At 34.9% G+C, this 17253-nt stretch overlaps 1 protein-coding gene across 3 annotated transcripts in view; it reads left to right on the forward strand.

The window, feature by feature from the left end:
- The window catches only part of Dpp10 (dipeptidyl peptidase like 10), a 1479312-nt gene that overhangs the window by 1139109 nt on the left and 322950 nt on the right, over positions 1–17253 (forward strand). For all 3 annotated transcript variants that reach the window (XM_070024402.1, XM_070024396.1, XM_070024410.1), the window contains exon 5: positions 16210–16284. In XM_070024402.1, coding sequence (XP_069880503.1) covers positions 16210–16284 — 75 coding nt within the window. The remainder of the gene's footprint in view (positions 1–16209; positions 16285–17253) is intronic.

Raw genomic sequence — 17253 nt, forward strand, 5'->3', positions numbered from 1 at the left:
GAAACTATGTCCATAATATATAATGACTTTAAGAAACAAACTATAGAAGGAAAATCCTAAGAAAACTGAACAAGGTACTGTATTTTAAGAATTATATTATGATAAGATAAATATTTATCTAAAAAGGTATAGGATCTTGATGCAGAATGAGAAATCTAACATCATTATAAATGGGCATTCTTATGTTTGTATTAGTTTTAAAGAAAAACACTCGGGATAATACTGTTATTTGTACTAATAATAAACATGTAATTCTCACAGATATGTACACTAGCAATGCATTTATTTGCACCTCATATATCACTAAAAATGATATAAAACCAATGAAACTATTCACTGTTTGTAGAAAATCAATCATTTTATAATTGAGTAATTTTACCTCTCTATAGATAGATGCTATGTAACCATTTTTATCTATCTATCTATCTATCTATCTATCTATCTATCTATCTATCTACCTATCTATCAATCAATCTATCTATCTATCTATCATCTACGTATAATAGACTTTCTTTTGTCTTAGTTTTGATTATGACTAACACTTACCAACAGTGTTCATGTTTCTTACAAATGGTACAAGTAGCATTTTAATAAAATATAGAATATTTGACTTCAAATATTATTCTCAATCTCCTCTGACATTTTAAAAGACAGGAAAATAAAAGTATATTTTATATATACATGTAGCATATACATATAACATTATATATATGTATATATTACATTTTACTGACCAGTGTACTATTTGTGGCTATTATAGTGTTTTGTTTTGTTTTTAACCTAAGTAGAACTATATAAAGTTTCCATTCTTCAATCAAACCCATCACAGTGCAAGGATTCAAAAGCCAAAGGAAAACAGTAGTCACTAAACTGGACAAAGTAGGTAGAGAACCTTTCTGCCATTACAGGCAGTTCCGTCTATCCAACAGAATTGACACAGGTATTCTATACAATGAAGGGAAATATGTTATCATCCCCTAATTCTTTCTGAAGTTGAGCATGTAAATATTTGCAGTTGTCAAAAAATTTCCAGAAATTTCCCTGTGAACATTTTCAAAGGTGTATGTATAAACAATATAATGTTCCAAGTTATATATATGCATGTGGCTATGGATGTGTACATGTTTAGGTATTTATATTTATTTTGAACAGTATGGATTATGTTTACTTTTGTTCTTGCTTATTAATCTTATTAATTTCACCCCCCATTTTTACTTCTAATATTTTGTTTTGGGCAGTACTAGTGTTTGAACTCAGAGGCACTGACTTGATTTTGTTGATGTTCTATAACTTGTATCACACCACCAGCAGTACTTTTTTGCTTGTCATTTTGTAGGTAGAATCTTCTAGACTCTTCCACCTAGTCTCATTCAAACATTGAATAAAGAGTATCTGGCTTCTGATATCATTGAATGCCTACCTAGAATTTGCTTATATGGTATACAGCTATGATTTTAGTTATTTCCTTATTATGCATCTGCTTCAGATAAAACCTTTGCAACCATTTTTGAAACATGTTTGCAGCTAAATTTATAGCAGTATTATTGCTGAGAGAAGGAAAAAGTTAGCTAGAAATTTAATACTTAGTATCAAATTTCATTATTCACACTTTATTTTATTTCATTTGGAAAAACTGAGGAAACACATAAGGATACATCTGCAAAACTTCATGGGAAGGATATTTGTGTGAAATAGGTAGATCTATGAGTTTATTATAGACATTTAGTCACATTTGCCAATGTTCCTCTTTCTATTTTGCTCATTCATTCATTTATTTTTACAGACGATAGTAATTACAGTCCACTGAGAGAATGGGACTATCGAAATGATTCTCACTGGATTTCAAAATGCCAATAAATAAAGGATTGCAATGAATTTCAAGCTAAGAAAAAAATGAAATCACATAGAAATTACTTATAATGTCCAATGAATAAATTTATGCAAGAGATTTACAGGAAAAAATAAAACATATATATATATATATATATATATATATTTTTTTTTTTTTTTTGGTCAGTCCTGAGGCTTGAACTTGGGGCATGGGCTCTGTCCCTGAGCTCTTTTGCTAGAAGCTAGCACTCTACCACTTTTGAACCACAGAGCCACTTCCAGTTTTCTGGTAGTTAATCAGAGATTACAATCTCACAAAATTTTCTGCCTAGGCTGGCTTTAAACCATGATCCTCAGATCTCAATCTCCTGATTAGGTAGGATTACAGGCTTGAGCCACCAGCGCCTGGCATCTTTTATATATTTTTAAGTCAGTGTTCACTTGTTTTCATGATAATAGAATATTAATTTTCTCTAATGGTAAGGATAATTCTCAGGGCCTTCCTTGTACATGCTAGGGACAGTATATCCCATTTGTACATGGAATGTTCAGGGATATCTGGTTTATAAACCTGTTTAATTGATTGGAGTATATTTTCTGTTTGTTTTGTATACAAACTTAACTGGGAATCCTGTATTTTTACTTACTAAATCTATCATGAATGATGCTACGTTAAGTAACAGAAGTCCTGATTACTAATTTCAAGACAGAAAATGGAAAAGAGAAAAAATATATATATCAATTATTATTCATGGGGAATGTTAAAGAAGGTATCATATTTGGCACAAGTAAATTTTCTTTATATTTACTAAACTGTTTACTCTTCTTGGGTAATTATTAATGATATGTTAAATTAATAATATTTTAATCAACACTAATGAGCCTTGAACCATGAGAAAAAGTTAACATTTAAAAAAGTACGCTTTATTTCTTTTAATTCTCTTTATCTATCTCATTAAAAACGTCAGTCAGGTCAACATTTAACTTTTTCCCTTCTTATGAATACAGGAACTGCAAATTCTTAGTATCTACCTTCTTGTCTTTTCCAGAAATAAAACCATATTCCTTACTGAAATATTTGAAATACATTCACTATAATTTAAAATATGTAATTTACTATTTAGATATCTGAAATGATCTGCTCTAAAGTTCTTTGGATGAGAACAGGAAAGGTAGTTTGCTATTTGGTAACTGCATTCTGCCCATTCTATGCCATGTCATACACATTGGCGAAGACATTGGTAAAGGAGCTGACTTGGAAGGTGTATTGTTTTTGGTCTTCCTGTAGCTTCTACTTTCTTTTTATATACTATATTATTTAATACTGCTGTACTTTGATGTGGCAGAACCATTTAGCCAAGCCCAAAGAAACATAGATCCTATGGTTTCCCTTATTTGCAGTATCTAGTGTATGTATGAGTCAAGCAGAAAAGGTCAGATAAAGTGATGTTAGGAAAATGAACCCTTAGATATGTATTTTAATGTTTTTTCTTTCATGCATTGGTTTCTAACGCATTTATAAGATTATTTCTTTGTTGCTTTGTATGTCCCTCCCCCACAGTATAACCCCTGCTTTCACTATATTTGATGTCGGTATAATTTGTGGAGGAGATGGGGAAAAACAAGTCGTTTAAGGATACAGGTGGACCCGTTGCAACAATGAGAAGTACAAGTTGTCATGTCGAAAATGAACTTTACAACTTTGGTGGGGGGGTGGGGGGGAGGGAGAATTGGGGGGGGAGGCTGGGAAGGGATGTGAAGGGTAAATAAAGGAGGAGGCTGCAATGCTTGATAAGAAATGTACTCATTATCTTGCCCATGTAATTGTAACCCCTCTATACATTATGTTCACAAAAAATAAAAATTAAGATTAAAAAAAAGAGAAAAAATATATTTGAAATATATTAAGCCTTAAGAGAAATTGAAGGGTAATTATACCAGCACAAACCGAAATTCAAGGAAATAATTTGCAGAAATATGCAAGTTACAATATCCTTGTCTTTCTTCAGCCACAATTCTTCTATAATTTATTGACATTTTTAGGTGGAAAATTATTGGCATACTTCTGCCCAAAGGCACCTTGTGTACTCTGCTTTTTAAACTATTAATTGAATTCAGTGACCATTAATTTTCACTTTCTGTGAAAGCCTACAGTGATTTTTAAATCTTTTAATGTAGGGCCTAAGATCTAAATCAATAGAATATTATTTTGTCTCACCACATTTATTGAACAATGAAGAGCTCTGTGAGCTATTGTGCATGGGTTAGTAGGTACTGATTTAATAACCTAAAAAATTACATCGTAGTTGTACCATTTTCTGTAAAGAGTTATTTCATAAAACCATCCAGTATCAATAAGTGTATAATGCAGAAAGAGAGAGAGACAGAGACAGAGAGAGATACAGAGAGACAGAGATGATAGGATGGAGGGAGGGAAAGAAGAAAGAAATGAGAAGAGTGACACCATTGTCTTTTAAAACAAGGATGGATGTAGTGGTACCACAAAGAAATATAATTTAAGCCCCTTCCTTATTGGGTAGTTAGGGAAAGAGAACATGAAAAGATACACAAGAAAACATTTGACTTTAAAATTCCCATCACATAAACAGATTTATGACTATGGGAAACAAATCATGCTATTGTTTACAGTCAGAAGATATAAACCTGTTTGCTTCTTCCCTTTCCTCTTGTTTGAAGCCAGAAGTAAAAGGAAACCCAATTATTGGTATCACACTGTACTGTAATTTGAACATCTTAGTTTCTAGATTCTGCAAACTTTTCCTTTTATCCTAACTGAATAGTGTCCCTTCTTCCTCCTGCTTAAATCCAACTGGCTTATCTAAAATCCTTTGTTTAAGTCAGGGGATTGGACTATTTTATAGTCTGTGCTATGAAAAGCTTACGCATAATACATAATAATACATATTTTAAAATAATATCTTATTTTTCTAGAGCTAGAAATGTCTTATCTAAACCTTTTATAGTATTATTAAGCTAATAATGAGATTGGGCAGGAAGTGAATTGTATTTCAAATAAATTAAATATAACGAAATGTGTGTGTACATGTACATTTATGTGCATGCATATGTTGGTATGTGTGAAGAAGGGATAATGGGGTGGAGGTTAAAGAGACAAGAAAAAAAGCTCATAGGCTTCCTAAGGACCTACATTCTTGTTTATATATGTGTGTACATATTCAGATTTAGAGAGTTATCAGCTCAAGCAAAAATGATGTTTTCTAATCTATCTTCCTACCTACCTATCTATAAATTAATATATGTCTATAGATATTTGAATCTTTATTTCTATTTGGAGATAAATAGCAATTTATCTATCTATTCTCAAAATCCAGATGGATAGATAGATAGATAGATAGATAGATAGATAGATAGATAGATGTAGAAATTGATATATATTACCAAAGGCTTACTCCAAAAATCTAGAATATATATGTATATAATAGATAGATTTATAAATAGATAGATAACTCATTCTCTCTATATTACAAGATATATATCTGTAAAGATATATATCACCTAATGTATTCTAGAAATCTGGAGTAATACTCATTCTCTCCTCATAGTCCCTCTGCCTCTGTCATTTCCAAACTTTAGGGCACAGGAGTCTTTCCTATCTACTGTGTTAATTTTAATCACATCATCAACTCATCTCTCCCAGTGCTTTCTCAGCCTCGAGTCATGGCAATGCATATTTTATATTTTCTGGCACTTGTGACATTTCAGTTTGTGTTTAATGATTTCTTGCCATGATCTTTAATATCTGACATCTTAGAACACCATCATTATCCTATTTCCACCTCTAGTTATAATGTTTCTGACAAAAGTGAATCATTGCAGTGAAGGCTCTTAATAGGGACATTACTGTGGCAATAAAAGATGTAAATTGCAGCTCCAAACAACCTAGAAGTGTGATCACGATGCAGTGATCAATTGTTAGATGAATAATAATATACATGTGAGGTCAGATGAAGCACTTAAGCTAAGAGTGGAGGAAAGAAAGTAGGAGTCTTAGAATTAAATGTTAGGGAAATACAATTTGAATAGGTAGAATGGAGAAAATAATTTGTTACAGCAAGGGCTTGTATGGAACACATTCAAAGGAAAAAGCCAACCTGTAGATTTAAAGGATAAAAGAGCAAATAATGCTAAAGATATCTGCAGTGTTAGTGACCAATCCTTCAAAGCACCTCCGTTGAGGGATTTTGCCTTTTATTATGTAAAGGGATGGATTTGCATTACACATTAAGTGTCCATCTAAAACATTCTAACTGCTTACAGATAAATCTCTTATACCCAGGCTTTTATTTGCAAATCCTAAGCATTTCCTACCAGATACCTTTTAGAGACTTTGCACCACAGCATAACTAAAACTTACAATTTTAATTTTTAATAAGTATTTTTTTCTGTCATTCCCTCAGGGTTAGGGTGGCAATTTTCTTTCAGGGTTAACAACTTGAAAGTTAATATTTTATATAGGTTCTTCCTTTTCTGTTTTTTTTTTTTTTTGTCGTTGGTTATGGGGCTTGAACTCTGGGCCTGGGTGCTGACCCTCAGCTCTTCAGCTTAAGGCCTGGGTGCTGTCCCTCAGCTCTTCAGCTCAAGGTGAGCACTCTACCACTTGAGCTACAACACCATTTCCGGCTTTCTGGTGGTTTATTGGAAATTAGAGTTTCACGGACTTTCTTGCCCAGGCTGGCTTTGAACTGCGATCCTCAGATTTCAGCCTCCTGAGTAGCTAGAATTACAGATGTGAGCCACCGGTGCCCGGCTTCCTTCTCTGTTTTCAAACATTGTCCAAAAGTTGGTTTTTTTGTTTTTTGTTTTATTTTTGTTTTTGGTTTTAGTTTTGGTTTTGGTTTTGGTTTTTATTTCTCCTGTGTGTCCAATTCTCAACAGTCCTCTTCTGTTTTACCCCCTGCTTCTGCCTTCATTTCTTGACCTTGCAATTCTGGATTGACACTAATGCCTCCTATTTGGCATCATGAGCTCAATATGACATGAGATCTACCATTTGTCACAATAGTGACCAGCGTGGTTCCAGCCCAGCCCAGGTGAAAGAGTTCAGTATGTGCATCTGTCATCCCAGTTACCATGAAGCAGCTTAAAGAGTAGGATCATGGTCTATGCAGCCCTGGGCAGAAAGTGACATCCTGTCTCGAAAACAACCAAGTAAAAGGGGCTACAGATATGGCTTAAGTGGTAAGACTATCTGCTAAACATACATAAAGAGCCCTGAGGTAAATCCCCAACCTTCAGTACTGCCCCATAAAAGTAAATAAAACAAAAAGAGTGATCTGCTATACCCATGCTGTCCATGTGTAATAAGGTATACAGAAATATTAATGAAAATTCATAATGGTGTCTCACATTTTCCTGCAAATGCTTTTCGTGAAAGTTTCATCACTAACAGTATCATCAAATTTAAGAAAGGGGGAGGGTTTTGTATTTAAAACTTCAAGGCATTGTCCTCTCCCACATTCATCCTTATGGCAATTATGATTTTAGCAAAATGTAACAATCTAGCAAACCCTAGGAAAAATAGAATCCATATATTAGAGGAATGTGTTATGATCCAGAAATCAATACTTATTTTGGGTCTTGATTTCTAACTTTTCTAGAAAATAAAGAGGAAAAAACAACCCTGTGTTTATATTTTCCTATGAGACAATGATTATGTGTAATCAAAGGGCTCCTCTTCCATGTGTCCTCAGCTCTTACCCAGATGGTATGTTATGGCCCTTTATGGCTAGTACCTGCAGGCATTTACTTTTGGGTCCCTCTCCACCATGGACTACAGAGATCACTGTACTTGATCACTGTGCTTCTCTTTCACTGCTGAATTGGCATAGATAGAAATATTATAGTGGATTTTGTTTTCCAATTGTGACTTTACCTGTTAGTACAATGGCTACCACAGTACTTGCTGCATGGTGAGTATTCAGTTCGTGAATTTGGGGAGAATGAAATAACACAAACTAATGTGGCACTACAATTTGCTCCTAAATTGCTGAGTGCACATTGCATTTTCCAACATAACCGGATGTATTGTGTTCCTTACTTGGTCTAGTAAACCAAGCACATGCTTTTTCATCTGCTCAATCCTCTTTGTCTCTGAGTCAGAGGTAATACAGAAGTAAAGCCCGCTGGAATTTGGAGTGAAATAAGCACTGCTACACATCCCAGATGAATATAACAGCATATACATATGTAGAAACCTTTTCTGCATTTTTTTCATTTCAATGGTAATTAAGTGGTTTAATATATATATGTATATATACATACATATATATGTATTACGCACACATATACATAAAATATGACACACACGCACACACACACACACACACACACACACACAGACACACACATATATATGATAGCATTATTGGTAGCAATCATCCTCCAAAAACACTAATTTGAAAACAAATCACACTGAGACTCAACCACAAAGGTATTGCTGCCTTCATTGGGTCAGTGTTAATAAAGGGTCTCTTGGTGGTTTCTGGAAAACAGTACTTTCCCAAATGCAATGGAAGATAACATTAATGGTTTATACTAAGAAGAATTTTCCTAAGACACTCAGCATTCCTGAATCTTTCAGAGTGTGTCTCTTACATTGTATCTCCAGTGAATCTCTGTACAGCACCACTGACCTGCAAATCCCTCGCTAAATTCTGGGACCGTTTAGCTTCGTGGGCCCCTGAAAAGATATTTGGAGAGTTTCCCAGATTGTGTACTGCTGCCATAAGCTGGAGGGAGTATAGTGATAATTAATAAAGTGCCAGACTGGATAATTGTAGGAACTGTAAAAGAGACTAAAATGTTGTTACCTGAGGCACAGAGGCACCTGTGAAAGTGTGAAGTTAATTTGTGTGAAGAATATCACATGGGGTTGAAGGAGAACAAGGAGATGAGAGTTCCTTTAAATAAATCAGACTTCAGTGAGGGAAGCTTTTTAAAAAGAAAAAGTGAAAAAGAAAGAAAAAAATCATGCTGATAAGATAATGTGAGGCATATGAAAGGTGGTCTTCTTTGACTGTCTTGTTATGTTTGGTTTTCTTTGACCTTGAGACAGGTTTAAGAGCTATGAACTACTTTCCTAGCTCCCATAGGACAGAAATGATGACATGTCCTCTTAACTCTTTTTTTTAAACTGATAATAGGCCTCTGTCTCCTGAGTAATACCTTTCAGTAATAGTACATCTACCTCTGTAATGCTGGGAGAGATGACCTTGTATCTTCAATTTTACCTTCAGTCCCCACAGACCAATTTCTATAAAATTCCAATATACAATAAGTTAATGCAAAGAGGAGAATAGATGAGGGTGCCTTTCTCACAGATTACCCCAAGGAACATTAGGAACTAAGAAGTTCTTAGCAACCTGAAGATTATATTATACATGGCGAATAAATTATATCTGCTAAACTTCTTGTTCTTTTCATTGTTGAAATGAGTTTATTTATTTATTTATTTCTACACACTTGGTCTGCTGATACCCTACCACATGAGGCACACTTCCACCCCAGCATTTTTCTTATTATTTTGGAGAATGAGTCTCTCATGGACTTTTCTGCTGGGGTTGGCCACCAACCAAAATCCTGTGGATCTCAGATTCCTGAGTATATAAAATTATAGGCATGAGCCACTGACATGTGGTTGAAATGGATCTTTAAAAAAATGAAAATGAAAAACTTTGAAAGTAATTATTACCAATGATCACACTGATTTCTAAAATGTCTTTACACCAATAGTATAAAGCATTATACATATCATTGCCAGTTGATTATCCACTGTGCTCATTGTTTATTTCTGGTCAGGGATTAACAACCTATCTGGTCCAACAACAATTCTTTAATAATAATAAATAAAAATTTCAGAAGCTGGGTACCAATGGCTTATGGCTATAATCCCAGGAGGCTGAGATCTGAGGATCACAGTTCAAAGCCAACCTGGGCAGGAAAGTCCTTTTGAGATTTTTATCTCCAATTAACCATCAGAAAACCAGAAGTGTTACTGTGGCTCAAGTGGTAGAACACCTGCCTTGAGCTAAAGAGCTCAGACTCAGAGTTCAAGCCTCATGACTTGGGAAAAATAATCTTGGAACTGTTGTGTGTACTTAGGTCCTTAACTTCAAATCTGAGTAAAAATCAAAATGACTGGGCATCAGTTACTCACACCCATAATGGTAGCTACTCAGGAGACTGACCTCTAAGGATCAGTAAAAGACAGCACCCAGATTCTAAGTTCAAGCCCAGTACAAGCATGAACATGTGCATGCACACACACACACACACACACACACACACACACACACACACACACACAAATACAATAAAAATAAAATGGTGTGATCTGTGCTAAAATATTCATCAAAAACTAGCTTGTTTATTTGACCTTCCATCAAATCAGGAGAAATAAGAGCTAAATAAAATTTCCAAAAAGACAGTTCAATTGCCATTATAATGATGCCCTCCCTGTATTAGTCCATAACGCATAAAAGTTAACATGAAGTTACCTGATAGTAACTGGGTTTTCTATTGTTTCGTCTCTGAATCTGCTTTATAAGCAAAGTAACTTTGAAATAGCCAAGCTGTTGAGTTTTCATTCTTATTTTCTGTGTTTGAATAGAATTTCCCCTGCTCAGACCATCAGATTGCATACTCCAGTTTGTGAAATTAAATGATACACAATTAAAATTAAAGCCAATTAGCATAGAGAAAATAGCTTGTAATTTTGTTTTTTTAATAATACAAATATATTTCAATTCTTACACAGATTAAGGGGCCCAATTCAACAAAACTGCCCCCACTTTTGACTTGGGCTGCATATTACAGGCCTTGAGACTGATAAAGATGTAGGCAGGGTAATGCTTAAATGGATTGTGAAGATAGGAGCCTCTGACTTTGCAGTTGAGGGAACATCACCTGCCTAGCACATTGATATATTGACCAACCTAGAATTCTCCCTCAATCCTCAAACATGATGTTTTGTTTTGATGATTTTTTTCTTTTTTTTTTAATTTTTATTATTTTATTTTATTTGTGAACATACTGTACAGAGGGGTTACAATTACATGGGCAGGATAATGCGTACAATTCTTATCAAGTATTGCAGCATCCTCCTTTGTTTATCCTTCACATCCCTTCCCAGCCTCCCCCCACCCCCCCCAGTCCCAATCCACCCCCCCCCCTCCCCCTGCACAGACATTGTAAAGCTCGGTGTGGACATGACAACTTGTACTTCTCATTGTTGCAACAGGTCCACCTGTATCCTAAAATGACTTATTTTTCCCCATCTCCTCCACAAGTTATACTGACATCAAATATAGTGAAAGCAGGGGTTATACTGTGGGGGGAGGGACATACAAAGCAACAAAGAAATAATCTTATAAATGTGTTAGAAACACATGCATGAAAGAAAAAAACATTAAAATACATATCTAAGCGTTCATTTTCCTAACATCACATTATCTGACCTTTTCCACTTCACTCATACATATACTAGATATTGCAAATAAGGGAAACCATGAAACTTATGTTTCATTGGGACTGGCTTACTTCACTTAATATAATTTTTTACAAGTCTTTCCATTTCCTAACAAATGGGGCAATGTCATTCTTTCTGATGGAGGCATAGAATTCCATTTTGTATATATACCATATTTTCTTGATCCATTCATCTACTGAGGGGCATCTGGGTTGGTTCCAGATCTTAGCTATGGTGAGTAATGCTGCAATAAACATAGTTGTACTGGTAGCTTTAGTGTGGTCTTGTTTGTAAACATTTGGGTAAATGCCCAAAAGTGGGATTGCTGGGTCATAGGGGAGTTCTATGTGGAGTCTTTTGAGGAACCTCCATACTGCTTTCCAAAGTGGCTGAAGAAATTTACATTCCCACCAACAATGAAGTAAGGTTCCTTTCTGTCCACATCCCCTCCAGCATCTGTTGTTGTTAGAGTTCTTGATTTTTGCCATTCTAACTGGAGTGAGGTGGTATCTCAATGTTGTTTTGATTTGCATTTCTTTTATGGCTAGGGAGGTTGAGCATTTCTTCATGTGTCTATTGGCCATCCTTCTTTCTTCTTCAGAGAAGTTTCTCTTTAAGTCTTTCGCCCACTTTTTTATTGGGCAGTTGTTTCTTTGAGGATTTGTTGTTGGGGGGTTTAATTTTTTGAGTTCCAAGTATATTTTAGATATGAGACCCTTGTCTGTTGTAAGGCTAGTAAAGATCTTTTCCCAATCCATGGGCTTTCTATTGATCTTGCTAGCGATGTCCTTTGCCATGCAGAAGCTCTGCACCTTTATGCGATCCCATTTGTCCAGCCTTTCTTTGAGTTGTTGTGTTTCCAGGTCTCTATTCAGAAAATTTCGGCCTGAGCCAAGGAGACCTAGGGTTTCTCCTATTTCATCCTGTAATGTTTTCAGAGTGTCTGCTTTGACTTCGAGGTCTTTGATCCATTTGGAGTTGATTCTGGTGCAGGGTGATATATAAGGATCTAGCTTTAGTTTTCTACAAGTAGTTAACCAATTTTGCCAGCACCACTTACTGAAGAGGCTGTCTTTGTTCCATTCCAATGTTTTAGCTCCCTTATCTAAGATTAGATGGCTATAGGTCTGTAGGTTCATTTCTGGGTTTTCAATTCTATTCCATTGGTCCTGAGGTCTGTTCTTATGCCAATACCAAGCTGTTTTGATTACTATGGCTTTATAGTAGAGTTTGAAATTTGGTATTGATATTCCTCCAGCAGTGTTCTTTCCATTGAGGAGCGTTTTTGCTATTTGGGGTCTTTTATTGTTCCATATGAATTTTTGGATTGCCTCTTCTATTTCCTTGAAGAATGAGCTTGGAATTTTGATAGGTATTGCGTTGAATTTGTAGATAGCCTTGGGAAGTATTGCCATTTTCACGATGTTAATCTTGCCAATCCAGGAGCATGGGAGGTTTTGCCATTTTTTAAGTTCTGTGTTGATTTCCTTTTTCAAGATTTTAAAGTTTTCATCATAGAGGTCCTTCACTTCTTTGGTTAAGTTAATTCCTAGGTATTTTATTTTTGGTGGGGTTGTTACAAATGGAGTTGCTTTCCTAATTTCAGCCACACTTTTCTCATTGTTGGCGTACAGAAAGGCCATTGATTTTGGGGGGTTAATTTTATACCCTGCTACTTTGCCAAAGTTTTGAATCAGCTTGAGTAATTTGGGAGTGGAGTCTATGGGATTCTTTAAATACAAGATCATGTCGTCTGCAAAGAGGGAGAGTTTTATTTCTTCTTTCCCTATTTGGATCCCCTTTATGTCTGCATCTTTTCTTATTGCTGTAGCTAGGCATTCTAATACTAGATTGAAGAGAAGTGGAGAGAGTGGGCATCCTTGTCTTGTTCCTGGCTTTAGTTTTTCACCATTAAGTATAATGCTGGCTGTAGGTTTGTCATATACAGCCTTTATTGTATTGAGGAATGTTCCATGGATTCCTAATTTTTCCAAAACCTTCATCATGAAGGGGTGTTGGATCTTGTCGAATGCTTTTTCTGCATCTATTGAGATAACCATGTGGTTCTTATTCTTGCTCCTGTTGATGTGATGAATAATATTAATTGGTTTGTGTGTATTAAACCAGCTTTGCATCCCTGAAATGAATCCTGTTTGATCATGGTGTATGATTTTTTGGATGAATTGTTGAAGTCAGTTGGCCAATATTTTGTTGAGAAGTTTTGCATCAATGTTCATCAAAGAAATGGGTCTATAGTTCTCTTTCTTTGATGAGTCCCTGCCTGGTTTTGGGATGAGGATTATCATGGCTTCATAGAATGTGTTCGGTATTGAACTTTCTCCTTCAATTTCACTGAAGAGTTGGAGGAGTATTGGTATGAGCTCTGCTTTGAAGGCCTTGTAGAATTCTGCTGTAAAACCATCTGGTCCTAGACTTTTCTTAGCTGGAAGGTCTCTTATTGCTGTTTCTATTTCAACGCTTGATATGGGTGTTTTGACGTTTTTATGTCAATGTGTTATATTAGGCATGCTTGTTTTTTGTTTTTTTGTTTTTTTGTTTTTGTGGTCATGGAGCTTGAACTCTGGGCCTGGGTACTGTCCCTGAGCTCTTCCACGCAAGGCTAGCACTCTACCACGAGCCACAGCACCACTTCTGGCTTTTTCTGCTTATGTGGTACTGTGGAATTTAACCCAGGGCCTCATGCATGCAAGGCAAACACACTACCACTGATTTGCCCACGTAATACACACTGACGGACCATTGCAGGTGTGATGTGTTCCTAGTGGATATCTCTTCTGTGTATGTGGTGATGAGGAATCAAACCAAGGGTCTCATGCACGCGAGGCAAGCACTCTACCACTGAGCCACCTTCCCTGCCCACATGCTTGATTTTTAAATCACTAAAAACAAGACTGAACTAAAACTCCCCTTTCAAACCTTGGGGTTCTATTAAAGGCTCTAAACCTATTTTCACATGGTTGACCTGATTTGCTAACCAGCCAATTCTGAAGCTCTAAATTAGCCCCATCTCTTTACTTTATTCCTGTGTCATTGTCATAAATTCAAGTATGATTGAAAGTTTGCATTGAAATATAGAAGATATATTTATTGCTTAGAAAATCCAACTGTTTTTGCACTGTGTGTCAAGAGACATGGACAAAGACCATAAACAACATTGAAACCTTCTATATATTAATAACTTAAGATTCTATGTTAGCCATTGTGGTTTGGAAAATGAAGGGAAGGAGGGTGGAGGGAAAGACGGAAGTAAGCAAAGAAAGCAGAAACTGATTTTACCCTTTTCTGTTTTTTGGTAAACACCTGTGGCTATTTACCTAAATTAAGATGTACATGTTTACTATGAAAACTTTGTAGTTTGCTTAAGATGCTCATTCATTTTAATTTTGTTTGGAATTTTTAGTGTTTTGGTGATGTGTCAACCTAATTTGCTTATCTTATTTTCAAATGTGAATTAGACAAATACTTCCATTTCCTCTAAAGTCATTTCTGTCCCTTCATGTGTTTCACTTTCATTATGTATTAAATTCCTTCCGTTACCAATTCTGTTCAATTGTTAAATTGTAGGCTCCAAAATCAGTCCGGCACAGGATTATTATATTTGTTGTCTGGCATCAAAAGAATCAGTTATATATTTGTGTTTTAATCTATTTTACACTGGGAATTTCCTTCAAAGAGAGTCTTCCTTTAATGTGTCATCATTAAATATAAATAATCAACTCTTAAAAACATAAAAGCACAGACACAGAAAATCATGACACAGAATGTTGATATCTTTTTTCTTTTGATTAATCCAACATGAAAATATAAAAGCATTCCAGCTTCTTAGGAATTTCAATATGCTTTTATTTTTTCATAATAAAATTATTAGTCTTTAAGGAAGAGTATATAGAAATCTATACTGATATTTTTCCTTCTGAATCTTTTCCTATGAACTGTTTAATAACTTCCAAATATTTGTCTGCTTTTTTATAACCAAACATATATCTGTACATATGCCAATGTATAGTATAAAGACATTGTCCCATTTGTTAGGAAATGGAAAGACTTGGAAAAAATTATATTAAGTGAAGTAAGCCAGGCCCAAAGAAACATAGGTCTCATGGTTTCTCTTATTTGCAATAACTAGTATATGTCTGAGACAAGCAAAAAAGGTCAGATAAGTGGATGTTAGGTGAAATGAACACCAAGATAAGTATTCAAATTTTTTTCTTTCATGTGATTGTTTCTAATATATTTATAAGATGATTTCTTTGTTGCTTTGTATGTCCCTCCCCCACGGTATAAGCCCTGTTTTCATTGCATTTGATGTTGGTATATTTTGTGGAGGGGAAGGGAAAAAACAAACTGTTTAAATAGAGATACAGGTGGACCCATTGCAACAATGAGATGTACAAGACATTATGTCCAAAAACACACTTTACAACTTTGGACCGGGGGAGGGTGAGAGGAGGAGATGGGAAGGGATGGGAAGGGGAAACAAAGGAGGAGGCAAAAATGCTTGATAAGAAATGTATTCATTATCTTGCCCATGTAATTGTAACCCCTCTATACAGTATTTTCACAATTAAAAACAAACAAACAAACAAAAAAGAATGACATGCACATTTTAGAGGCTTTGTGATTAGAAATGCAATAATTTTAATAGGTATATGAAATATATAATTAAATATAATTATATAAAATATAAAGCTATATATATAATATAAATATAAGTATATACAAATATAATTGAATATATAAAGATATCTTAAATCTATTTCATATTTGATATTAATAAATTCAAATATCCAAATATATGTTGATTTCTGTTATTTAGTCTCTTTTAGTAATCATTCTTTTTTTCTTCCTAGGTAACTTTCAAAGCATCTAGATATTCAGTGTCACCAGATTTAAAGTACGTCCTTCTGGCATATGATGTCAAACAGGTAAAGGAATGCTCCTCTGTGAGAAATTATTTCTTGGTGGAATCACCAAAAAAAACATTAGGTGACAGTTCATCATTTTATCTTAGGCATCTGCCAACCTAGAAATTTTAGTGTTATCCAGTCACTGCACAGGGACACTGATGGCTATGTTGTATAGAGGTTTGGAAGCAATATCTATTCTTTGATACCTGATAGTGAATAACTGGAATAATTTCTTAAATGCCTTTAGTAAATGTGTCAGATGAATTGGAATTTGTGACATTGTCAGGCTTATCTTTGCTATACTTGTGTGTGTGTGTGTGTGTGTGTGTGTGTGTGTGTGTGTGTGTGTGTGTGTGTGTGTGTGTGTTCATGGGCATGTAAATTAGACATTCCTCCTGGCTTCATGCTGAGCTGCAGTGTGGATCTGGGAAGGGAATGATGTAAAAAGATGTTTCTGGTTTTAGTCATGGATTCTTATTGGGTGGTATTTGAATATAAGGTTTTCTATCATAAAATTCTACAGTGGGGCCAGCAAAAAAAAAAACAAAAAAAAAACTCTGAGCAACTAACACATTCTAATTACAATTAGTGTTTCATTATTGCATGTCCACTTGAGAGCAGAATTGAAACAATATGTACAGTTGTTGAGTATTTTGTACAAAGATATAATTTGCACAGTTCAAAAACAAAGTAAGTGTTAGAAAGGCAATTCTGCAGATTAGTTTCTGTAGAGAATAAATGATTGGAAACCATTCAAGAAAGTTTATGAGCTTTAAGACAGACAATAAAAATTTATGGACTTCAGGCAGGAAGCCTCATATAATGCTTGGGAAGCATTTGAACACATGAAATTTCACAGTTCAAAAGACCTGCTACTTGATGATTTTAGCCTTTTTGAATATACAAATTTTGCTACATATTTTATAGTTTTATTTAAAATAATTAATTTACCCTGACAAAAGTAGAGCTATTTTGGTCAATATAATC

This window comes from Dipodomys merriami, unplaced genomic scaffold, assembly GCF_024711535.1.
Source record: "Dipodomys merriami isolate MVZ:Mamm:240054 unplaced genomic scaffold, mDipMer1.0.p SCAF_1, whole genome shotgun sequence".
In the NCBI taxonomy this organism is placed as follows: domain Eukaryota; kingdom Metazoa; phylum Chordata; class Mammalia; order Rodentia; family Heteromyidae; genus Dipodomys; species Dipodomys merriami.